Here is a 25,014-nt window from a genome sequence, read left to right as displayed (position 1 = left end):
CTGGATATTTCATTTTCATACATTTATTCATTCACTGAAAACAATCTTAAGTAAGCGTATGAACAAACAGGCACTCAAGGCACTGTTCTTAGTGGACAGAAAAATATGCACACCAGACCACTTTAATGAACTTATAAATAGTAATGCATCCAATTCTGAAGACCCACAATGTTAGTACAGTGTTGTAATATCTACATCTGAAACATGAGCTGAGTCAAGTCTAAAGTAGATTTAACCTTAACTTCAATGCAAGAGTTAAGGAACTGGGGGGTGACTACTGAAACAACCTAAAATGGCTTGCCTGTTTTAGATCTATCTTTGTAACTCTTGACCAAAATCATGCCATGACCAAGTTAGGCCACGTGTCTTATAATAACATTATGCATAAGCCCGTATAGGCGTATAAAACCCTATAGCCTAGTTTGAACAAATGAATACTTTGAATATTTTTGATTGTGAGACTCAGATACCTGAGACTGGCCCCTTATGATCATCATAGGGGCCCACTCTCGGTCACTGATTTTAGGTTCGCCTTCTCTGACAGATGCCGCCAGATCTCGCGAAACCACACTGTGCACATACAAGAGTTACGGTCATGTTCTGTGATCTCGCGATGCTTGAGTTGGAAATGGAGTTTAAGGGGGCGGGGTGCAGCAGAAAGGAGCTGAGATGTTTGGCTTTTTTATACAAAATTATTTATTTAAATAAAAATGGCCGCCGTGGAGAGCGGAGAGGACAGAATGTAAGTGTTTCCGTGTCTTTTATGCCAATTTAGGTCCCGTTGCTTCTCGCTGCGCACCTCTGCGTATCATGCGTTTTATTCCAGTTAAAGTGCGTTGGTTTTTGGCCCAGCCTGTCTCAGCAGAGCGGGGTTAGCGCCAATACGTCACCAACTTCGGTTCTGTCCGTACTTTAGCGCTGGTGCTGTGGCCGGAGTGGGGCGGACCAGAGCCGAGGCTGCAGCCTGCTGTAAGTGCGCCCTGCCCGGCCCTGACCTCCGTAGGGCCCCCGGGGGAAGCTCCGCGGCTCCGGGGCCGTACTGTGCCCGAAAGCAGCAGCAGGCCGACCAGTGCTCGATCCGCCCCTCGCTATCCTTCTGATAACGGAGGTTTAGCTCGGTTAGACTGTAATGATACACAAGTGTCACTCAAACACTGGCTCCGGGTTCTAAACAGGGCACCCAGCAGTGCCCGGAGCCACCCAGGACGCAGTGGGTCCGATGGGGGAGTGTCACCAACGTGATGTAGCACTATTATTATTATTATTTTTATTTAGCCATCAGGCAGTGACTCTACCCTGTTTTAAGTCAGCAGTCAAAACTAAGCGGGCTAAATGTACCTAGAAGCACGCACACTTACTACTGTCAATGGGCTACAAACTATTGCAGGCGGTTTTGTTTGTGTTTCCATTAGGCTACATGTCCATTTCACTTTCACTTGCTTGTAGCGTTTTGACTGAACAATGTTGTTTGTCATGAGCATCTCAAAATTAAGGGTTTTACATCAAAACATCAATCAATCTATAAGGAGATGCCCAACTCTGCATCCTCCTTCAACTAGCCCATGTCCTATGTGGTCTTCTAGGTTTCATCATCAACCTTCTATTCATGCCCAAACTACAAGGCTATTCTACTATTTTTTTTATGTAAACATGTATCTATCTAAAGTTTTTTGCAATTTATCATTTAACATGAACAAATAATGACTTCCGTTGATAAACACGTGGCCAAAGATCTATAATAGGCCTTCTATGACCTTTGTTTATAGATTTACTGTTCAGTTAGAAAAATAAATCTAGGTTGGCTTTGCTATCTCAAAAGACAATTTATTGATTATTAATAGAGTATTTTATTAGCTGTGTTAGAGCCTTCGTCTTTAATCCTGTCTTTTGTTGTGCTCTGGTTAAACTTCCTGTTTGAAAGTCTGGTGTTGATGTGTGAAGTCAAACGGAACCAGACCAAACAGGTGCAGGCAGCCTTCTCTGCTCTTACTGTGTATCTGAAATCTGATCAGAACAGCAAATCACAAAGCAAGACTTCTTTAAAACTAACATTACAATGCATACCTTTTACAACTTCATTCAGTTCAAGTGTATTACATGTAATAATGTAATTAATAATAAATGCATATCACATTTTCTTATTGATACTTTGCAGAGACATCACGCTGGGGGGTGTTTTACATGTATCTCTAACAATAAAATGTTTACAAGTTACCATGATGACACAATGCACACATTTGTAAACACAGACAAAATAGTTTTAAGGTGATCTGAAACTCAAGAAAAAATACAAAATGGATTTAAACATTCACGGTCCTGTTTAGGTGATTGATTTTCAACAAAAGGATTGGTGTGACTGACTGAAAAAACGTGTAAGTGTAATGTTATTTGATAGGGACTTGTTTAACCGCACAAAAGAGCTCGCCTGTTGCAGTTTCAGCTACGTCAGCTATTTACGGCTAAGCTGTGTTAAAATAAAGCTCAGATTAAAGTGTAAGAAAGCCTCAGACAGAGCATGCCTACAGTTAGCATCACACCCCCAGTGTTGAATTTTGATGGCGTCAGCTTTAAAGTATCAAATCTAGGGCTGGATATCATTAAGAAGTTGCCAATACAATTCATACCTTGATACATAGGCCACGATACAATATATATCTCGATACAGTGCACTTTCGGTTCAATACGATATATTTCAAATCGAGTCGATATGGTTCAATAAAAAATAATGGACAAATGATGCAAAGTGAATATGAATCAAAACAGTGAAAATGTCAGATTTGTTGCATAAATGAGTTTCCTTTCACTAAAGAAACAACAAAACTGCAGCGCTGTTACAAAATAATTTAGTAAAATATACCAAAAAATACTCTTGGTGATATATCGATACAACAGTCCCCGATATCGATACTGTATCATCACATTAAATGATACGATAGCTCGATATTTAAATATTTTTGCACACCCCTAATCAGTACATATTTATATTTTTTCTTATTCCAGGGAGGAAGGTTCAGAAGCAGAGGAGACACCAGAGCCTTCGCCTCCCTCCAAAGAGAAACAAACGTCCCACAGTAAAAGCAAGAAGAACCGAAAAGAACGGCAGGCGACTGGACATGAAGCTCCTCCCACATCCTCCAGTCAAACGACATCTACTGCAACTTATGCTACCATGGCGACAGCAGCAACAGCAGAGACACCGGCCCAAGAGGTCAGGAGGGGTTGGGGGTTGTGTGTTTTATACTGGACATTCCTATTCTACTCATTTTTACAAATTTCTAGTTGTTTTGGGAGGAGATGTTGTTGTAAATACATAAAGAGGGGGTATTGCACTTCTGTAGGGTTTTTCATTGTTAACACATAACATATTAAGATTGCTATGGTTATCTTTTATTGTTTTGAAAATGCTATACGCACCAAAAACAACATATTCAAATTTGCTGGTAGTTTCCGTTTTGTTTTTGACACCCTTTCCCCTTGCGCACCAGAATAAGTCACTTCCCCCTTCAGAGCGCCACTCGTGAAACCGTTGCACAACACTGGCCCCGGGAGAGATCGCAAAATTACTCAAACATGCATGGATGAAATATAAAACCACTTCAGGCATGTTTTCGAACAATGTTATGACACGGTATAATGCTCTCGTCTCCTCCTCTCTTTAATAATAATTTAAAATCTTTCCACTACAAGAGCCGGTTTAAAATATATTCGTCATGACGCGTACAATAAAAATAGACTGTTTCCTAGGGATGTAACAATATCCAAATCTCACGGTATGATATTTTCACGATATACATGTCACAGTACAATATTTATTGCGATATTTTATGGAGTCCAACAAAACTGTGAATATGCTACTTTTTCCTCTTAAAATGCCTTGACAAGACTTAAATCAAATAACTAAGATTTAAAAGTGCGTAGAAATGCTATTTCTTGATGTAGTTTGCACCAAAACAGAGCAAAGGATCATGGTCGATGTAGTTCTGTGTGGTTTTTTAAGCTATTGCTGCTCCATAACAATGAATTTAAGCAAAGAAAGTTGTGATTTGATATATTGCGATGGTCCACGATATTATTGAGACTTTTGACAATACGATATCACGATATTTTGGTTATTGTTACATCCCTGCTGTTTCCTAATTGCTAAAGTTAATATCGTTAGAATGCACTTTTCTGTTATAATATTGCAAGTTCAAGGTCCCAGTTTTAAAAAAAAAAAGATCAGGTTCAATATTTGTGAATTTACTTTTTGGATATTTCATGGCAAAGTAACACATGACCTTTTCTTACCTGTTTTTTTTCTCAGGACACCGAAGAGGGCCCCTCAGCTTTAGAGGCAGGCCCCAGCTCCGCCTCTCCCCGTCAGCGGCGCTCCGTCATCAGGGACCGTGGGCCTCTGTACGACGACCCCACGCTTCCAGAAGGATGGACCCGCAAACTCAAACAGAGGAAGTCCGGGCGCTCTGCAGGGAAGTTTGACGTCTACCTGATCAAGTAAGAAAGAGTATTTGTATCCGCAGTGATGGAACATAATAAAGTAAAATGAGTAAAGTACTGTACATAAAGGTACACTATGTAGCTTTTTGGTAGAGGGCTTGTCTCCATGGAGATATTGTTGTTGCTTTTTTGCCTTGATTATGCCACAATATGGAAATAAACGTGGTAATCATAATAGAGACAGGTTATGGAAAAGCAAGCCTGCATATAGCTAGAAGTCATGTTTTTTTTAAGTTATTCTTGCACTATTGAACTATAAAACACCTGTAATTGAATGATGAATTGAGATATTTTAATGCCCTAAAAAGAGAAAATTTACAGTGCACCTTTAAGTACAATTTTAAGTGGATACTTTTTACTTTTACTTCACTACAAGACTGAAGTAAAAGTTTTTGTGTTTTTTTTTTATTATAGTTAGAGACCTGCTGAAAAGGCTGAGAGTTTATTTTTAATATGTTCATAATATAAGCAAACAAAAATATAGCAACAAATAAACATAAAATCATCTGTTTCTGTTTTAAAAAAAATCTGGATGAATCAGCATCTTTATCAAAATCAAAACTTTTGAAGATTTACTCAAAATCTGCATGAAATAGTTTTACTTTATAGTCTTAAAGTACATTTTCAAACAGATACTTTAATACTTTTACTTAGGTAGATATTTCATGTGATACGTTTACTTAATTTTTATTTGCTCCACTATTGTACTTTTACTTAATTAAGAAGTACTTCTTCCACCACTGCATATCAGCCATTTACAAACTGCACTGGATCAAGTCATAATGTATTACGAATATATTTGTTTTCTCTTATTCAACAGCGCAGAGGGAAAGGCGTTCCGATCAAAAGTGGAACTTATGGCTTACTTCCAAAAAGTGGGAGATACAACTACAGACCCCAATGACTTTGACTTCACAGTAACAGGGCGAGGAAGCCCATCTCGGAGAGAGAAGCGTCCTCCGAAGAAACCGAAAGCAGTCAAACCAACTGGGAGGGGCAGAGGCAGGCCTAAAGGTACCTAAGTCAGTTACTGTAAAGATTCTGTTAATCACCACTATGAATGACAAATAATGACGAGAGTAACTGAGTAAGAACCCTTCAGTCTAACAGTGAAGCCTGTTTGTGTGGAGCTTACATCACCTAATATACCCCAGGGACTTTGGTTGGGTAATGGTTTAGGGATGTCATGTGTTGTTTTCTCTAGATTACACAATATATATTCTCCCCAAAATTGCTTAATTTATTTATTTATGTATTTAATAATTGCATGAATTATATATACCTATCTATATCTATATATCTATATCTATATATAAACGATGAATCTGTATAATATGCATCAGAGTTAACCAAGAGGCTAGTTTACATGTGTAGTCCTTTGTCAGGTGTATAGAAGGTACCCAGGAAAGAGGAATCAGAGTTAAATGCAACAAAATGAAACATTTCACAACTTAAAATTGGGTTAGTTTAAAAAAATTAGACAGGCGGTCCAGACAGTGACACAATTGTTCAAACTGGGTAAGGCAGTCCAGACAGAGCACCTCAGTGAAACACAGGCAGCAACATAAAGCAGAGTTTAAGAAGCAGTGTTAATAAAAGTGACAGAAAACACTAAAACATGCACGTCATTAAAGTAGAAACACAAAACATACATTATTTAAACATAAAACAGTTAGAATAATTGTTGTTTTAATGTGTCCATTGTCTAGGAAGTGGGAAAATGCGCCAGGCCACAGAAGGTGTGGCCATGAAGCGTGTGGTGGAGAAAACTCCGGGCAAACTCTTGGTGAAAATGCCGTTTGGAAAAGACCCTGCCACACCAAGCACTTCTGCTGCAGCAAAGGTGAGAATAGTCAGTAAAACTTAAGTAGGTATGATTGACTAGACATTTATGACAAATAAGTCTACCATAAACATCCTATATTACACAAAATTGGCTCTTGTGAGCTGATGTTAGAATGCCGCTACGTCCTCAGAAACATAACTGGAGTTGTGTTTTGTTTCATTTACATGTTTGAGTAATCCTTTATTTTTAGTCTGTTTACATCTCCAAAGTTCAAAATGCTCTGTTTCACCTTGCGATATCATATAGTGGTAGTTTTCAAGTTAACAGCTACCTTTTACCTTTTGTTCAGCAGAGATTAGCAGTTCCAGGGCTGAAATCATATTGGCATATTGGTTCAACTCATATCAAACAACAGCTTCAAAGTTCAACAAACGTACGGTCTACAACTTCCCAGTCAATTTTAGTTAAGCAAACAACTCAAGCAAAGCCACAAAGTAAATCATTGGGCCATACAACAACCCAAACTGTTTCTCCATCTTCCTCCAATCGAGAACCTCAGATAAAACCAGATGCTCTACCTAGTTTGCCCTCTCTGTCACCCGAGAGTAGTCATGTATTATCTCATCAATGCTCAGTTAAGTTAACAGCTTCCGTTTTGTTCAATAGAGCTGGGCAATTCCAGAGTTTAAGTTATCTAAATGATTCTAAAGAATGTTAAACATGTGTGAAGGAAACAAAACACAACTCCAGTATGTTTGTGATGAGGGAACAACATTATAACTTTGATCAGAAAACAGTGAAATAGGGTCTTTAACCTCATGATCCTTTCTGTTCCTCCTCCTCTCCAGGTGACACATTCCACCGTAGCACCTGCTAAAAAACGTCCTGGAAGGAAGCGAAAGGCGGAACAGGATCTCCCTACTCCTCAGACAGCTCCTAAAAAACGAGGGAGAAAACCTGCCTCTACGTTAGCCACAGTAGCTTCAACCTCTGTCTCCTCTGGACCTGCCCCCAGCACTTCCTCGTCCTCTGCTGGAAGTTACACCACAGCCGCCATCTTAGCTGCCGAGGCCAAACGCAAAGCAGCTAAAGAGTCTTCCACGAAACCTGCCGTCCAAGAAACTGCGTTGCCAATCAAAAAACGCAAAACCAGAGAAACTGTGGAGGAAATGGAGAGCGTGACTATCCAGGACACCAGTACAGAGAGCGAGAAGAAGCCTGCTATGCCTGCAGCCGGTAGTACAGAAAAGGAAGGTACGTCGTCAGTCCAGTCTTCTGAGCAGAGCCAATCGCAAAAACAGTTATCGAGTTCAGAGACGAGCCACTCCCATAGACATAAACCCCATAAATGCAGAAAGCGAAAGGATAAAACTGAAACAGAGGATGAGGGGAAAAAGAGAAAACATGAACAAGAAAGTAGCAGTAGCATTAGCGGTAGCATTAAAAAAACAAAACGGCACAAACACAAAGAAAGGCCCCCACACAAGCATCACCACCACCACCATCATCATCACCACCACCACCACCATCACAAACATAAACAAGAGTCTGCAATGCCAGAGCAAGCTACAGCTCCTGCTACAGCTCCTGCTACTAAAGAAACCGTGCCCAGTCTTTCAGTCAAATCTGAAACTTCCAAAGCTGAAGCAAAACCACCACCTCAATCAAAACCAGAACCACAGCACCGTCAAGTGGTGCCATTGACACAGTCACAGCCAAAACCCAAACAAGAACAAGAATCCTCTACTTCTAGTCAGGAAAAACAGCAATCCAAAACTCAGTCTCGAGCACAGTCTAAATATCCAAAATCACGATCTCCTTCTCCACAACATCAAAGTCTAATCCAGTCAAATGTAGAGTCTTCCCAGTCAAGTGTGCAAGCAAGAAAAAAATCACCAACCCAATTGACAACGCAATCGGAAACTGCCCTTCAGTTGCAAGAACAGTCAAAAGACCATTTGTCATCTCCTAAGCAAGTAAAAACAACTGAGCATTCTCAAAATCTTCAAGTGCAGTCTAGTTCTCTGTCCTCTCCTAGTAAGAAAAATGAGTCTCAAAGATCAAACCAAGTCCAAGTTACAATATCGTCATCACTTCCAATAAAGCATGTTCCAACCCAAGCGAAACCTCAAAGTCCGACCACGTCTCAAGTCCCGTCAGCTCAGTCACAGCCTCAAAGTCCATTTCCATCTTCTCTGGGAAAACATGCCCAAATGCAAACGAGTCATCAAGTTCAGTCTTCTGATCCAACTCCACCATCTTCCTCCAAACCTGTTCAAATCCAAGTGAAATCAGAACCTCAAAATTCCTCACAACCTCAACTTCCGCAAGAAAGTCCTAGACCCCAATCCACGCCTTCTAAGCCTAATACAACACAGTCAAGAGAGCAGTCAAGAGAGCAGTCAAGAGAGCAGTCAAGAGAGCAGTCAAGAGAGCAGTCAAGAGAGCAGTCAAGAGAGCAGTCAAGAGAGCAGTCAAGAGAGCAGTCAAGAGAACAGTCAAGAGAACAGTTAAGTCAACCCACTGGACCTCTTGCTCAGTCTAGTGTCTGTCCAAGTAGCCAAACATCTGGTTTAACTGAGTCAGGACAGTCAGGACAGCAACTACAGCATCACAGCTCAGCTCAAGTTCAGCCTACAACCTCACAGCCAATTTCTACCAAGCAAACGACTCAAGCAAGGCCAGAATGTCAGTCTACCGGTCAACCTCCAACGCAGTCTGTCTATCCAAGTAGCCAGTCACCATCTGGTAGACAAAGTTCAGCTCATATCGGACAACAGCTTCAAACTTCAACAAACGTTCAGTCTACAGTTCCCCAGTCAGTATCAGTTAAGCAAACAACTCAAGCGAAGCCACAAAGTCAATCAGCGGGTCATACAACAACCCAAACTGCTTATCCAACTTCTCCGTCTGCCTCCAGTCGACAACCTCAAATAAAACCAGATGCCGTGTCTAGTTCGTCCTCTCCGTCACCCCAGAGTAGGCATGCATTATCTCATCAACGCCCGCCACAGCATATCCATTCTCAAAGTTTCAGTCATTTGCAAGTCCATTCTGCTCATTTGACCGCTAGTAAACAAATCCAAACCCAAGCAAGACTGCAGCCTCAAAGTTCTACTCAAGTGCAGTATCCAACATCGGTTAAAAATTTCTCAATGCAGTCTCAAGTTTCTGCCCAAACGCATGCTCAGTCAGTGCATCCAGGTTCTTCTTGTAAGCAAGTATCTCACCTACAGAGGCCTCAAACTCAAGTTCAGTCCAAAACGCCAATCAATCAGTCACCTCCTACCAAGCATGCATCAATCCAGCCTAAAGTCCAATCGCAGTATCAGAGCTCTACGCAAATTCACCCTATGCATGCAAGTTCACAGTCTCCACTAAGCAGGCATGTTCCCATACAACCAAGACCATCCTCCCAGTCACAAAGTTCAAGTCACGTACAAATCTCCAGCCAAAAACTGCACTCTGCTAGCACTCAGTTTCATTCTCAAATGCATACACAAGCATCATCTTTGTTGCATGTTTCATCTTCTCAGACCAGACTCGCAACATCTCCAAGTCAATCCACAGGAGGATCTCAAAGTTCACTTCAGCAAAGGTCCATTTCTCAGTTGCAAAATCAACTCCAGTCGCCGGTAGTACATTCTCAAATCCAAAGTAGACCTACGTCACAATCGCAAATTCTACCAAGACCACTGAATCAGCAGGACAGATCTCAAAATCAGACCCAGAGTCAACACAGGCCAGCAACGCAGCCAATGGCTCAACAAGCAACATCAGAATTACAAGTTAGGTCCAATCAGGCACAAATTCAAGGGAGAATTCCAACCCAAATACCAGGAGCTGTTCCGCAAGTTCAACCGAGACTTTCTTCCTCCCAGCAAGCTAAGCAATCTTTCCACTTTCAACAACCTCGGATGCCTTCACAAAATCCGCAATTGGACTTACAATCCAGACAGCAAACTCAGTCCCAAACAAGGCCAAGTTCTCAGTCACAGCTTCATCATTCCCAGCAAACTTCATCCAGATGTGCTACGACATCTGTACAGCAATCCCAAATTAAGACTCATAGCCACTTACAGTCACAATCGAGAATACCATCACAGTTGCCGGCACAATTGTCGAGAATGCCAACAGAAATTCACCAAGTTCAAACCCAAAGTATGGCTAGGACTTCAGCCCAAACTCTGCCGCAACAATCGCATTCTCGGACTCTAGTGCCCACCCAGTCCTCAACAAATCTTCAACAACAAATGATATCACAGAGCAGGATTTCAACTTCTCAGTCCCAATATATGACTGCACAAATGCCCTTTCAGAGAGCAACGCAAGCCCAAACTCAAATCACAAGGTCTCCCATACAACAGCTAGCCCCACATAGACCATCGCGAAACATCGAGAGATCGAATTTGGTTCAAGTGCAGACAAACCCAAGTGATCAACCACAAGATTTGAGCACCACGCGGCCAAGAAATCGAGACGAAAGTGTGAAGTTGGAAAGCAGAGAGAGTTTAGGGGGTGAAAGAGGAGCGAATAATACTTCTAGCAACAGGATACGAGCAGAACCGGAAGCAGCCGGGGAGGGCAGGGAGCTCAAAGACATTGTGGCCCAATCGGGAGTGCCTTGCCCCAGCCGCGACGAAACTGTGGAGACCCGGACTGCGGTTAGTGAAAGGGTCAGCTGATCATACATGACATAAGATGATTACTGCAAAAAAGGAACATCTACAATACGCGAATGACTTGAATTTGAGTAGTTTTGACTTATATGTATGTATTTACTTAGACTTGAATACAGAACATTATAGCAGGAATAGAACCTAGCAAGTTGAACTATTGCTGCCCCGGTGTTAGGGATGCACCGATTTTTTTCAATTCTGATACCGATAATGTATCTGCTGATATCCGATATTAAGCGATACCTTATGTTATTAGGTTATTTTTTCAGACCAAGAGTTTGTTTTTATACCTGACAGTTTTGACTGCTCACTAGCGGTCTTCCTTAAAATGATCATGTGATGTTGCTGTGATGTGTCCTGTCAGCTGATTTATACAGGTTTTGGCGACGTCTTCCTACCGGAGCAGGCAGGACGACAGCACCATCTGCTATAAACCAGGACGAGGGGGCTTTTTCACTCTCACACACCTGGGATACTGTCCTAAGGAAGTCAGATTGCAGATGGCAACGACTCTGATAAAAATCCATGTGTCATTTGTTCATTCGTTTCTCAATAAAAAACAAAAATAAGAAAATGAAAAAACACCTATTTTCTTCATTATTTGTCTCCAAAACCAAAATGAAATAAAAAACAGATAACGATTTGAATTTCCAGTTTCTGATTTTGTGTTTAAATGCAAAGTGGAAAAAACGGATAACGGCTGTTTTCCATTCATGTGACTTAAACTGAGATGCCGGACTGAACTAGGACTAAAACAGGACTAAACCGTTTTCAGTCCTGGTCTGGTCCCAGTCCTGGTCTCGGTCCCGGTCTGGTAATCTCAGTCCCGGTCTCAATCACGGACTGGTCCTAGCCTGGTCCCAGCCTTAGTTCTGGTCTAGTCCCGGTCTAAGTCCTGGTCTGATCCCAGTGTGGTTCTTGTCTGGTCCCGGACCTGGTTTAGTCCTGGTTTAGTCCAACATCACAGTTTAAGTCACGGAAACGGGAAACGGACGTTATCCATTTTTTCCATTATTCATTTAAACACAAAAGCAAAAACTGAAAAAATTATCTGTTTTTTCATTTTGGTTTTGGAGACAAATAATGAAGAAAATAGTTGTTTTTTCCTTTTTTCTTATTTTTGGTTTTATATTGAAAAACAAACCAACAAATGATACACGGATTGAGGAAGGCCGCTAGTGAGCAGTCGAAACTGTCATGTATGAAAATAAACTCTTGGCCTGAAAAAAGTACCCGATAACATAATTTATCCGAAGACCAAATTAACCTCATTTGACTATGAAGCGATACCAGTGTAGGGACTGGAAGCTGAACTTTTTTCTCTCAAAACACAGTTACCAAATTTGATCCATTTGTTACGCAACTTATTTATGCTTCAAGTAATTACAGAACAGCTTTGTATAAATTAAAGTTCAAACATTATCAGATGTCCTGGGCCTATATCAGTCAATAAATAGTCTTATTACATCCAATTAAAGGATCAGCGTTGATATTCAATACCGGTGTCGATATCAGTGCATCTCTACCCGGTTTATTTAGTGGAGTAAGACCATTTCACTTGAGGTAAGAAAGTTTTACCCCACTTTATTTTGTGAAACGTTGTTCATGTCAGATAATCTAGGCCACAGCTACTCAAATCAAGTCATTTTTGCTAATACAGAGATTCATTTTTGCAGTGTGGGACTAATCTGCAATCGTCAAGAGAAGGTTTACTGTTTTTACACTGTTTATGGAATGTAAGGATTCATCGCACAAAGTTAGTTGATCTGTTGTAGCTTCTTTGCCAATGTTTGAATCAAAAAAGACTTAAATTCAAATATGGAAGAGCTCTCGACAATGAAGATGGAATTTTTTAAGGAAAACTGAACTTTTAGAAAACGTAAAAAAATATGTATATATACTCATAAGGCAGCTGTTATGTCCCGCTAGTCTCTGTGGGGATGGGGGGTAGTAGTAAAAACAACGCTCAACAATACTCTGCTTCCGGATATTAACATAACATTTTTATTTTGTACTACTTTGATCACTTTTACATCTTTAAAGCAGAACTCGGTTACATCTTTACCGTGAATAATCAAGTCCAGTTGTCTCATGAGTTCTTTAGAATTCATGAGACAATGACATGACAAGACTTCTTTTGGTTTATCATTGTTTTTTGTTTAGTTTTTTTCTATAATTTGGCTTCTCTGAAAACATTAAAAAAAAAAGAAAAACAAGCTTACTAATGAGACTTAAAGGTGCATTGTGTAACTTTTCTGGTGGAGTATCCTTCACTTGATTGTTGTTGTTTTTTTTTTGATATGTCATTGTTCTGCCTGAAATGTTTCATAGTGTGACATTAAACAGCTCTGCCTTACATTTATTCAATTACAGGTGGTTTTATAGCTCAAAAACACTTAGAAAAACAGGGATTCTGACTGTGAGCGGGGTCGCCTCTCCACAGATCCGACTTGTAACTTGGTCTGGTTTGGGCTCCGTGAAGAAAAGAATGTTTTTTTTTTGGAGAAAAGCATGGACGGACTCTACCAGAAAAGCTACACAATGCACCTGAATTAAAATTGAGAATAATCACGGGTGTTTTTATCCTAGAAACAGCAGGGGGAGCTACAGGACACAGCAACTCATTCACTGTCACACTGCCAACTATTTGAGGCATAGAAAGTTACAGAGTTCTGCTTTAAGGATGTATTGACGGGCGGTCTCTTACTGTCTGTGATGCTAGTTGTTATTGTAACTGTTGCACCTTCAATATGGCTTCTCTCTATAGTAATATTCAACTTTACTGAGCACCCCTGTTCACGGTTTGTGGGTATATGGGGCAGTTTGCACGTTTAACTGTGTAGTAACTGGGTTTAATTCTTCATTTCTCATTTTGATGGAAGCTCTAGTACTCGTAGATGCGTGCACCAGACCTTCAGTGTAACAAAGATCTGGTTCATGCACGGAGCTATGGAAAGCAGCTTGGTGAAATGAACTCCCAATAGATCAGACATTCAGCACAATAATAATAAATAAAGTTCTCATTGTAAACTTCATAGAAATTGTGAGTTTTGATCAATTTAAAATCACAAATATTGGAAAGTGTTTTTGCCAAGTTGCCTTTTCTCCCAGTGCGTCCAATTCCTCCTGCTTCATCGTAGAATCCAACCAAACTTCACGTTTCGGAAACACCAGTTAGTTTTTCCATTTCAGAAGCAGTGAGAGAGAGAGAGAGAGAGACACACACTGAACTTAGTATTTCCACGTTGGAAGTGATAGTGTTGTTGTTTTTTTCAGTTTCAAACTAATCCTGAAACGAGAACAAGGCTAATACCAGGAAGAAACCTTTAATTCTCTTTTTAAAAATATAACTCCAGATTTTGAAGTGCTTTGTTCCTATTGAGAAAAGTGCCACAGAAATGTTATTTAAAGCTGTTTTATATCTTTTTATATTCTTTATTTATTTAAGTGCCATTTTGAAAAGTGCTTTTAATCTGGTAGGAAATGGTTGTGGTAGAATATGCTGTAAAAGGACATAAAGGCATAAACTGAAATTCAATCCAATTTATTGCCAATTAAACACCCAAAACATACACGTTTATTTTTATTTTTGGCAATGATTTGACCTTTTATTCATAGCCAGAGATTAGTGCCTGTTTCCATGATGTAAAACACATGTTTCTGAAGTTGAGTGAGTTTGAATGAAAGCACTGAAGCACCTTCTGTAGCACTTTATGACTGATATAAGCTTGGGACCTCCAGAACTTTTTTTCTGTATGAAAAGTACTATTCGACCACAATCACCAATCAGTGAATGTAAAAAACAAAAACAAAAAAACAAAAAAGAAACAGTTTTGGCCTTCAATTGTTGAGTTTCAAAATGAGTAATGCTGCTTTTAACAAATGTTGAATTGTTGTATGTTTATTTACTCTTAAAAGTGCATTGTGTAACTTTTCTGGTTGAGGGTTTTTATAGATTTGTCTCTGCCTTTAATGTTCCACAGTATGACATTAAACAGCCCTGCATTACATTTATTCAATTACAGTTGGTTTTATAGGCATTCTGACTGTGAGCGGGGTTACCTCTCCACAGATCTGACCTGTAACTTGATCTGGTTTGGTCTCCATGAAGATAGAAACGTTTAATACCACACTGTGAAACATTCCAGTAACAATAACATCTCCATGAAGAAAAGCATTTGACGAAAAGTTACACAATCCACGTTTAAGTCTTTTGTAGGAGGCTACATCTATGAAGACAGATCTACAGTGATGGGAAGAACACTCTGAAAATATATTTAGTTACAGAATACCTGCATTAAAATGTGTTTTGTAACGTATTCTGACACATGGTCAAATCAGAGTATATTTAGAATACTTTTACATCGCGTTGCTTTTAAATTATAGTGAAAAGACACAACATAGGATTGTAAACTGCTTCATATTTGTTTCACAGTTAATTGAAGATGGAAAAATCACACATGGCTCACCACGAGAGCAGTGGTTTTTCTGTTTTTCTCTCTAATTCTGTGCATATTGAAAACTAAATTACATGATCAAATATCGCCATGTATCCCTTTGATTTTAGAAAAGTGACTGATTTCAATACCACCAAATTAAAAAGTAACTACAGTGGTCCCTCATTTATCGCTGGGGTTACGTTATAAAAATAACCTGAGAAGTAGTCAGTTTTATATTCTACAGTTATTATATATGTTTTAAGGCTGTAAAAGCCCTCACCACACACTTTATACGCTTTTCTCAGACAGGACGGTTACAACCCTTTTTGCATTCTTCTTAAAACTTATTGCTGCTGTTGTCCTTATGTTATTTTCGTCCTTCTTTACGTAAAAAAACGACGATTAATTTATACTGTAATGGAGCCCTACAGTCTCTTTGCTAATCAGGACGCAGGGGGAAGAACGCAATGTAAAAAAATAAAAAAAGTTGAACTAAAAAAAATCTGTCAAACAGCAAAACTGCGAAAGGTGAAGGAACGACTGTATCCCAGAATACAGTTACACAAAATCAGGGTGTAGTACTACATTTTGGACCCTGGGTACAAACTATCACGATGGGCCTGCACTACATGTTGTCTAATGAAAAACTCACAGTACAGACTTTGTGAAGAGCCCCTCCCGGCAATGCGCCCGGGGTAAACAGTCCACTTTCCACCCCCAGTACGACGCCCCTGCTCAAAATTTGTATTCAGATTATTCTCTGTACATGTTAGTTACTTCCCAACACTGCAGATGAAGCTGAACTCTGTTACATTTTTGTGGTCTAATATATGGAACTAAATGACACAAGGTCTTATTAATGGAGCAGTGTTGTCAGCAGGTCGCATACTTCTCTAAATCTTAACAACTACCGCAACATTGACCTATTGTTACTCCATCAGTCCGTGTACATTTCAGTGGAAGACCAAGAAAGCGAAACGGGCTTCCTTCCTCTATTATAATTTCTATTCACCGAGCTTTTACCTGTATATTCTCTGGATTGTGTCACAGTGAAGTGGTGAAGACGTGGCATTTTTACAGTTTTAAGAGGTCAATACAAAAATATAGTTCAAATTGATTGTGTACATCTTGAAGAGAAACATTTGTCTTAATTTATTAGTCTCTCAAATTGCTCAAAGTTCCCCCAATTGCAGGAGGATTTTTAGGGTGAGGCTATGTACCATGAAAGCTCAAGGCTAAACTACAAAAATGCCTGTTCCAATAAATATTTATGTTTATATATGATGACAAAACTGTCCAAATCCAGGTGAAGCAAAACTTAGGTGAATATGATATCATTATATATATCTATGACTTATGTATGTTTATCTTTAGCCCCCTTAAGATGACTTGAGTGTACTAAAAGCTCTATAAATGAATTCCTCTGTCAGTTTGATGATAAAAATATACCGTGTGTTAGGTCATCTCTGTTGTAGTAAGAGGACAAAACTCACAAATAAAATGCATGTGAAAATGTTGAGAATCTAAAGCAGTTCAGCACAATTTCGTTGCGGTCCAACAAAACCAAAATGTGTAAAATGGATTAAATCTGCTTGTAAAGGTTTTGTGTACTTGGCTTCTGTCTCACTGTCTCTACATAGCCAATACTCTTTTATTTATGTAAGTTCTGACATTAGCACTTTAGCATTAAAAAAACTGAATGTGTGTGACTCTGTGTCTGTTTTATTTAAGTCTTTTGGCTGAGCTGAACTAAGGGTTTTTTGTCTCATTCCACTGCTCTGTCCAAATCAAAACTCACTCCTCGGGTGTTTTTGAATAGTTTGAATACTGGCATGCCAAGGACTCCAGGAGTTCTGTGTAGGCTATTGTTTTGTAAAGGATCGTGTCAAAAGTTTATAAAAAACTGTTCACAAATATTATAAGAGATGTAGGCCTAGGATTATGTTTAAACTGGAAGGTTGTCACATTACATTGAAGAGAAGAAAATGCTTTACAGATCATCAGCCCACATATCAGAGCAGCCTGCAGATGATATTTTAATAATAATTTGATCAATAGTTAAACATCCACGAGCATAATCACCTTTACCTGCGGCTGACCCCTGTGTGACCTCTCCTCTGGTGATATCACGCGCTCTGATTGGACGAACCCCTCAGTGACCTGTGATCGACCCAAGATGGCGCTCCGCTGTGTCCCCGGTGTCCAGATATCGGCGGTGCTCCTCGTGCTCCTGCTCCCCGGTAACTCCTCGTGCGCGGTGGCACCGGACACAGATAGTGCGCGCGGCAGAGCGGAGCTGCAGCGCGTGCGGAGCTACGCGGCCACCTCGCGCTATGGAGACTGCTGGACGCGCGCGCTGGAGCAGCTGGACACGCGCTGCAGGGACATGACGTCAGAGAGCCAGAGTCGCGTGGCGCTCAGGTTTACGCACTGTCACCTGCTCAGGTGAGCTGTGGGTGTCTGAAACTAAACAGACATTCAATCTCACCAATAGACTCACACATTTTATACATTAGTGCGCGCATTCATTGAAGGCACGCTTTCGTGTCTTGCCAAAGGACACAATGGCAGCTGCAACGGTGAGGGTAAACTTTGAATCTCCAGCCTGTCTGGTGGATACTGGGACTAGGACCAAACTCAAATAAACTATATTTCTGGGCCTGCACTACATGTTCTCTGTATGAAAAATGCACATTCGGCTTTGTGCGTGTCCTGGGTAAACAAGTACCTTTTACCCCTGCCCCAGTTCCATGACCTGGATCTGTGTCTGGTTCCACCCATTGGGACTTAGTGTGGTTGAAATCCAGAAGGGGCAACAGTTCTTCACCTGCTCACGTTCTGCTTTCAGTCTCAGACAAATAAACACTGCTGTTGTTATTTTAAACACAGCAATTAACTGCTAATCTGAGGCAATGTTTTCCAGCTCTGGTCGTGATTTCCCAGCCTGCCCTGAGGGATCAGAGGTCAGCAGATGCACAGCTCACATGGATGTGGTGGCCTTCAACACGTACACAGAGTTCTTCACCCACACACACTCCATGTGCCACTTCCTTCAGTCTGAGGCCTGGCAGAATAAAGCAGAAAACACCATGCACAGGTATGTACTTGTACATGTACTAGTACTTTAAAGGGCCCTTTTTGCACAATTTCTGACCTTTGTTATAATGTTGTTTCTTCATCACAAACATACAACTGAAGCTGTGTTTTGTTTTATTCACACATGTTTAACACATGCAGCCTGCATATTTAGGCTGAGTTCTTCTCTCAAACAGAAAATACTCTGTTCCATCTTGTGAGGCCATGTGCTAATACAGGAAGTGCTCCACTGTGTAACTAAACTAAAATCATTTGGATGATTTCAGCCCTGGAATTGACCATCTCTATTGAATTAAAGATAAAAGGAGCTGTTAACTTGTAAACTACCAGTTCATGACAAGGAACAGAGCATTTTAGGCTTTGGAGATGTAGACAAATAATAAAGGATTATTCAAACATGTGTGAATGAAACAAAACACAACTCCAGGTCTGTTTTTGAGGAGGAAACAACATAACATGTCTAAAGACTGACTCAATATTGCGTGATATAGGGCATTTAAACTAGTTTTATTATGTTATATGTATCTAATATCTGCTTACAGTTGTACTGTACATGTACAAATTCGATACATGTGTAAAATATAAGAATGTTGTATATTTCAGGTTAACAGAGAGTTCAGCAGGTGTAGCAGAGCAGCTGGAGTCCACCAGACAAATGGCTGAGGACTTGATTGAAGCCCAGAGCGTGGCTCTAAAGTCTCAACAGGAAATCCTGACCAACGGAGAGGAGCTGAGGGCTACGCTTAAGGACTCCACACAAGGTGAACCATCCAAAACAGAAGAGCAGTGTTACCGTTGTCACTGCTTCTTTACAGCGACTTTAGGTTTCTTTTTCCTGTTTTTTTTCTTCTCATAATAGATTTTTTTTTTTTTTAAGTATTAAAGCAATAATTGTCAACACTCTGACACACAGGGAGGGCACCTGACACAATCTGACACACTGTGGGGGGGCATCAGATGTATTCTCTGCTTGGCCTTGGGCGTGATGGTGAACTCTTTGCTCTCCTTCATGGCAATCTTCTTGCCGACGATCTGGTGGTAGATGGAGGACAGTTATTCCTCCGGCAGGTCCTTATTGTCGTTTATGCCACGGGTCATCTTGATGTATTGCTCTTTGGTCATTTTATTCTTCACCTGAAACACACAGAATTAAAGATCCTCAGCCATACACTGTTAAAATAAATGGACATAGCCCGCCACCACGTTCCAAATGGGAAATGATCATGAGCGCACTCCCAGCTCCATTGTCTCTGACTCCAGTTGACTAAAATGGAAAATTCTTTCTGGAACTGCTACTGTGAGCCTCATCATTTTGGTCTTAAAATGTTCGTATTAACCTGCTCTGCGTGATCCTGGTATTTTTATTTCACTATTTTGTCTGTTAATAAATTCCAGTTCCTAAAATGGACCTCAGCTTCAAATTCACTCCTGGAACTGCTAGCCTTGTGATTTGATCTTTATTTGGCTGGAGCTGAACACTACGGGCGACGTCACACTCCCTTGGTCCACTTCTTTATACAGTTTATGCCCTCAGCAGAACTTACTTTTACCTGCTCCAGTTCTGCATGCTCTTTCCTCTACCCTGGTTTTCCTGTGGTTTGACCTTTCCACCCCTCTGAAACCTGTGCCCCCTCTTTTTCCCCAGGTCTCCGGTCTGTGTTCTCAGAGCTGTCTGCGGTCTCCCAGCAGCAGCAGCTCGCCCTCTCTGAGCTCTTTAATCGGGTCAGTTTTCTGCACAGTTTCCTGATGCTGGAGGCCCACAGCATGAGCTCGTGTCTGTACAACGCCGCAGCGCTCGGGGCCGCCTTCCTGCTCACTGCCACCTCCCGCACCTCCAGGGCCAGGTACCAAACAAGCCCTTTGTGCATTTGCATTGTGTAACTGTTCTGGAGGAGGGTCCGTCAAATGCTTTTCTTCATGGAGATGTTATTGTTTTGTCTAGAATGTTTCACCGCACCTTCATGGAGATCAAACCAGACCACATTACAGGTCAGATCTGTGGAGAAAAAAAACCTAACACCTAACCACAGTTAGAATACCTGTTTTTCTAGGTATTTTTGAGCTATAAAACCACCTGTAATTGAATAAATATAAAGTAAAGCAGTTTAATGTCATACTGTGGAACATTCAGGCAGAGCAATGACATCTCCATAGAAACAAGCAGGTGACAGACCCACAACCAAAAAAGTTACATAGTGCACCTTTTAACATATAATACTTTCATCTATTACACAGTTAAAACAATTTTCCTGTGTCATGTATGTTTTTATTTCCTTGACAAAGAGAGAAGCCAAAACTCGTACTCAATCAATCAACAACTTTATTAATCCCAAAGGGCAATTCAGTTTGCACATCTCTAGTCATCCACAATCTATACATAATAAAATGAAAAGGAAAAACAAATGTATACAACACACACTATACATTCAAACCTCAGTGCATCAGGGACGCAATAACAAATTTACTTTCCATTTAAAAGCTTTATGGCAGAAGGATTAAAAGATCGAGCATAGCGATTGATCAAGAGTATACTTCAACATAATTATTAATCAAGTAGAAGTAAAAAGTAGTGGTCCAATAAATTACTCAAGTAAAGTCAAATTCCCTTTTGAGTGGAATAATGCATAGCAGTGAGTATCTGAAGACCTTCTTTTATGTCTGTTTTGTTCCCTAGACTGCTGCTGTTGGCTCTGGTGTGTTTGAACTTTTACCTGGAGAAAAAGATTTATGAGTTTGTGACGAGCTCTGATCTCCCAGAACACCAGCACATGGTGAGAGCGACACACAAGCCACACACAATACAGTAGAAAGTGTATACCAGTGACTCCCTAAGTGAGTTTTGGGGACCTCTGTGGGCCCTAAGAAGCATTGCAGGAACCCCGCCCAAAGGTTGTCCCCACAGCAAGTACCGTATTTTTTGGGCTATTGGGCGCGCTCTTAAGCCTCCAACCCCATCAAAAAACGACGGCACGCCCCACAATCCAGAACGCCCTATACACGAATCCACTCTGGTGTCCCAGCAAGACTTCAGTAAACTACAAAGTTGCACCACTCACAGAGCACGCAAACACGCACAGAGCACGGAGCAGCGAAAAACACCCGCAGCCACACTCATCACTCCACGCCGACGAGGAATGGAATGGTGGAACAACCTGAAAAAGCGAGTGCAATGTGCCACTTCTAGACACAACTGAACAACTGAGTCACTGCGAACACGCCAACAATCCAGAGGTCCCACACAGCACCCTCCCTACACGACACAACTGAACAAAGCCCAGAGTCACCATGAACCCGCCAAACAAAGTCCCACTGACCCAACTAACTGTTGTTTCGTTTAAAGTCTGGTGTGGTTTATTTGTGAAAAAAGTTTGAAAATAGACCATTCAATGACAGTGCTCCTTATAATCCAGAACGCCTTATAGTGCAGAAAATACAGTAAGTTTTAAATCAACTTTACGTAAGATATTTGTTTATATTTCTTTTATATTTGTAGTAATCCCACAAGAATGTATTGTTTTAAGATGTATTTAAAGAGAAAACATTGCAAGTTATTTTATAAGTGTAAAGTATTAGAGTGTGTGATGTTTGCGTCGATGGCGGGACCACAGCACAGCAGACTTTGAGAATGGCTGGTATATACTTTGACTCCACCTGTATGTCTTTTTGTGATGTTCAAATGTTCAGTTGTTTTACCTAAGAAAGTTCCACTGTACTTTTAAACTTCAGTAGGTGGTGCCATTTGGTTAAGTTACAGGTAAGATCTGTGGAGATGTGACCGTGCTCACAGTTACTTCTGCTACTACTACTGCTGCTACTGCTACTACTGCTGCTACTACTACTACTACTACTACTACTACTACTACTACTACTACTACTACTACTACTACTACTACTACTACTACTACTACTACTGCATCTGCTACTACTACTGCTATTACTACTAAAGTCTGATGTCATATTGAAGCAAATTTTAGATATTACTATATTATATTGTTATTATTTATTTGATATTGCAGAAAACATGGAATAATACAAACTATTAAAATGCAAATGATCTTGGCACTAAAAAAAATGTTCATAGCATTTATTTACAGCCTCTTCTTTCTCTTTCCTCAGGAGATGGTGGCGTCTTATATCAGTGTTCTTCGGCGCCTGGTCCTCTCCTTCTCTGTGTTTGTGTTAATTTTTGTTATTCTGAGACATAAAGACCCACTGCAGCAGAGTCTAATGGTTCTACAGCAGCTGCAGGAGACTCAGCGCAGCCTGCAGGTGGCGCTACAGCACGCAGGTAATAATTGTTGGTACTGAGGTTGGGCATTAGGCTCCCAAGAATATATGTAAGTGTTATTTCTTTACCAGGAATGATCCACAATATGGCATTAAACTTTCCTAGTAGTTCCATTGTCCAATCAGATTTGTTTGTACTGCTCAAGTTTCATACCATACTGTGGAACTTTCTGGGCAAAGCATTAACATCTCCATGGAGACAAACAAGTGGTGTAGCATTGACCAGAAAAGTTAAATAGTTCAACTTAAATATTTAGCTTTCCATGTCCTCAGATTTGTCTAATTTGTGTTGTACTCTAGCACCCTCTAGTGGACTGTGGAAGTACAGCTGGTCAGATTGTGAATTTTGGATTGATGACTTATTTTCTAGAGAATTTGGGAGAGAAGCAGAGGAGATCAGAGGAACATAAACAGGAAGTGGAAATGTCATCTCAGAAACGAAAACAGGAGAGAATCAAACAAGAAGAAAATGTTTATAAGGTGACTACAAAACCTAATGTATTAATTCTCCCAAGTCTCTCAATTTAAATGTGTTTTATCTTATTTATTTATACATTTATTATTATTTTTAGCTGTCTTTTGTGAAGTCTGATAAGAGGAAAATGGAAGACGAGTGTCCCATTGATGAATCAGACCTGTCTCAGCTCTCAGACATCGGTCAGTCTTTAAAAATTACAAGTGATAATTATGTATACATTTACGTTTAATTCTGTTTTTCCTGGGTTTGGTCTGTCAGGTTGGAGTGCAGACAGCATCCTGAGCAGCACAGTCTGTTCTTCTGCAGCTGACACCACAGTCCTGGCCTCCCAAGATGCAACACTCCAGAACACTATCACCCATGACGCCCCGGTGCAGACCCCAGCTGAGTCCCAGCAGACGCCAGAGAAAGACCTCCACATCCAGACGAGGCTCCTCTGGGTCTCCTCTGGTCTACAGCATCTTGGTGGAGGACAAACAGGTAAGAGAAAACCACCTGTATATCAACAATCTCAATGTAGGGGTGGGCAATAAGCCAATAAATAAATACAAATAATAGCACAGTTTTTAGAGAGTAGATCACCTCTTTTAAATTTGATCACGATTTTATTAGTTGGTATCTTTTTACTAAATGCATCTGCTGCTTCTAGGCGTTCACAATTAAATATGATTGGTTCAGTGGTGGAAGAAGTACTCAGTTTTGTTAAGTAAAAGTAGAGATACTATTAAGTAAAAGTAAGTAAAAAGTACCTGTTTTAAAAATGTACATAAAGAGTAAAAAGTAAAAGTATTTTGCGCACAGTTTCAAGAGGTAGTTTTCAAGTTGACAGCTACCATTAACCTTTTGTTCAGCAGAGATTGGCAGTTCCAAGGTTGAAATTATCCAAATGATTCTAGTGAAGGTGTATGGACATAAAAAACACAGTGGAGCACGCCCTGTATTACTACATGACTTCACAAGATGAAACCGAGTGCTTTCTGTTTGAGAGAAGAGCTCAGCCTAAATATGCAGGGTTAGTGTGTTAAACGTGTGAATGAAACAAAACACAATTCCAGGTATGTTTGTGATGAGGAAACAACATTATAGCTTAGATCATAAAATTGCCTAGTATGTATGCTTTGAAGTGCTATTAGAAAACAGTTATAACCGTATGCATTCTATAATACAAACCGAGGGCATCCAGTGTAAATGTCTAAGTTCCTGTTGCCTTTTCTCTTGTTCTAGTCGCGCTACAGTTTGAGAAGTCGTCGATTAGAGACGCCCAAATACTTCGATTGAAAGAAGAGAAAGCTTTTAATGTAAATTTTATATTGCACTAATTTAATAAAAATCACATTTGTACTTTTTATAAAAATTTGCCTCACTAATTTTGTGTCTATTGCTGAAGGCTGTGCACCATTTTTTGATTTTTTTGTTTGTTAAACGAGTTGTGGGTGAAGTACATATTTTTCTGTTTTGAATATTCCTCTCATTTTAATTGATGCTCACTATGTTTGCACTCATATGTTCAGCTACTATAAATATATTGTATTTTTAAAGGTGCACTATGTAACTTTTCTGGTGAAGGGTCCATCACCTGCTTGTCTCTATGAAGATGTTGTTGCTTTGTTTAGAATGTTCCACAGTATGGCATTACACCAATCTCAATTGGGAACAGTAGGTGGCGTCACCAGGCCAAGTTACAGGTCAGATCTGTGGAGAGGCAACCACGTTCACAGTAAGAATGCCTGTTTTTCAATGTATTTTCAAGTAAAA

General features: G+C 40.2%; 2 protein-coding genes across 2 annotated transcripts; both read left to right on the top strand.

Moving 5' to 3' along the window:
* The first annotated feature begins 621 nt into the window (after window positions 1–621).
* Window positions 622–17,056, top strand: mecp2 (methyl CpG binding protein 2). Its single transcript, XM_055165724.1, has 6 exons — window positions 622–742; window positions 3,001–3,208; window positions 4,304–4,491; window positions 5,315–5,508; window positions 6,204–6,337; window positions 7,129–17,056. Exons 1-6 carry the CDS (start codon window positions 711–713, stop codon window positions 10,963–10,965), a joined length of 4,593 nt encoding a protein of 1,530 aa, XP_055021699.1. The 5' UTR covers window positions 622–710; the 3' UTR covers window positions 10,966–17,056.
* A 219-nt stretch (window positions 17,057–17,275) lies between these two features.
* On the top strand, window positions 17,276–24,765 carry LOC129412325 (uncharacterized). Its single transcript, XM_055165725.1, has 10 exons — window positions 17,276–17,843; window positions 18,322–18,495; window positions 19,098–19,255; window positions 20,140–20,338; window positions 21,169–21,265; window positions 22,611–22,782; window positions 23,152–23,261; window positions 23,354–23,438; window positions 23,518–23,739; window positions 24,484–24,765. The coding sequence occupies exons 1-10, from the start codon at window positions 17,575–17,577 to the stop codon at window positions 24,576–24,578; spliced, it is 1,581 nt and encodes a 526-aa protein (XP_055021700.1). The 5' UTR covers window positions 17,276–17,574; the 3' UTR covers window positions 24,579–24,765.
* Window positions 24,766–25,014: the final 249 nt, after the last annotated feature.

This window comes from Boleophthalmus pectinirostris, unplaced genomic scaffold, assembly GCF_026225935.1.
Source record: "Boleophthalmus pectinirostris isolate CB_2022bp ecotype Guang Dong unplaced genomic scaffold, ASM2622593v1 HiC_scaffold_8, whole genome shotgun sequence".
Classification (NCBI taxonomy): Eukaryota; Metazoa; Chordata; class Actinopteri; order Gobiiformes; family Gobiidae; genus Boleophthalmus; species Boleophthalmus pectinirostris.
Note: the sequence above shows the minus strand (reverse complement) of the source record. Positions and strands in the feature narration are given on the sequence as shown.

Bases quoted from the DNA above. Each gene is read 5' to 3' on its own strand.
- mecp2 (XM_055165724.1), top strand. From the start codon at position 711: ATGGCCGCCGTGGAGAGCGGAGAGGACAGAAT. The intron at 4,492-5,314 runs GTAAGAAAGAGT...CTTATTCAACAG, and splicing joins TTTGACGTCTACCTGATCAA to CGCAGAGGGAAAGGCGTTCC. The intron at 5,509-6,203 runs GTACCTAAGTCA...TCCATTGTCTAG, and splicing joins GGGCAGAGGCAGGCCTAAAG to GAAGTGGGAAAATGCGCCAG.
- LOC129412325 (XM_055165725.1), top strand. From the start codon at position 17,575: ATGGCGCTCCGCTGTGTCCCCGGTGTCCAGATATCGGCGGTGCTCCTC. The intron at 18,496-19,097 runs GTATGTACTTGT...TGTATATTTCAG, and splicing joins GCAGAAAACACCATGCACAG to GTTAACAGAGAGTTCAGCAG. The intron at 23,262-23,353 runs GTGACTACAAAA...TATTATTTTTAG, and splicing joins AAGAAGAAAATGTTTATAAG to CTGTCTTTTGTGAAGTCTGA.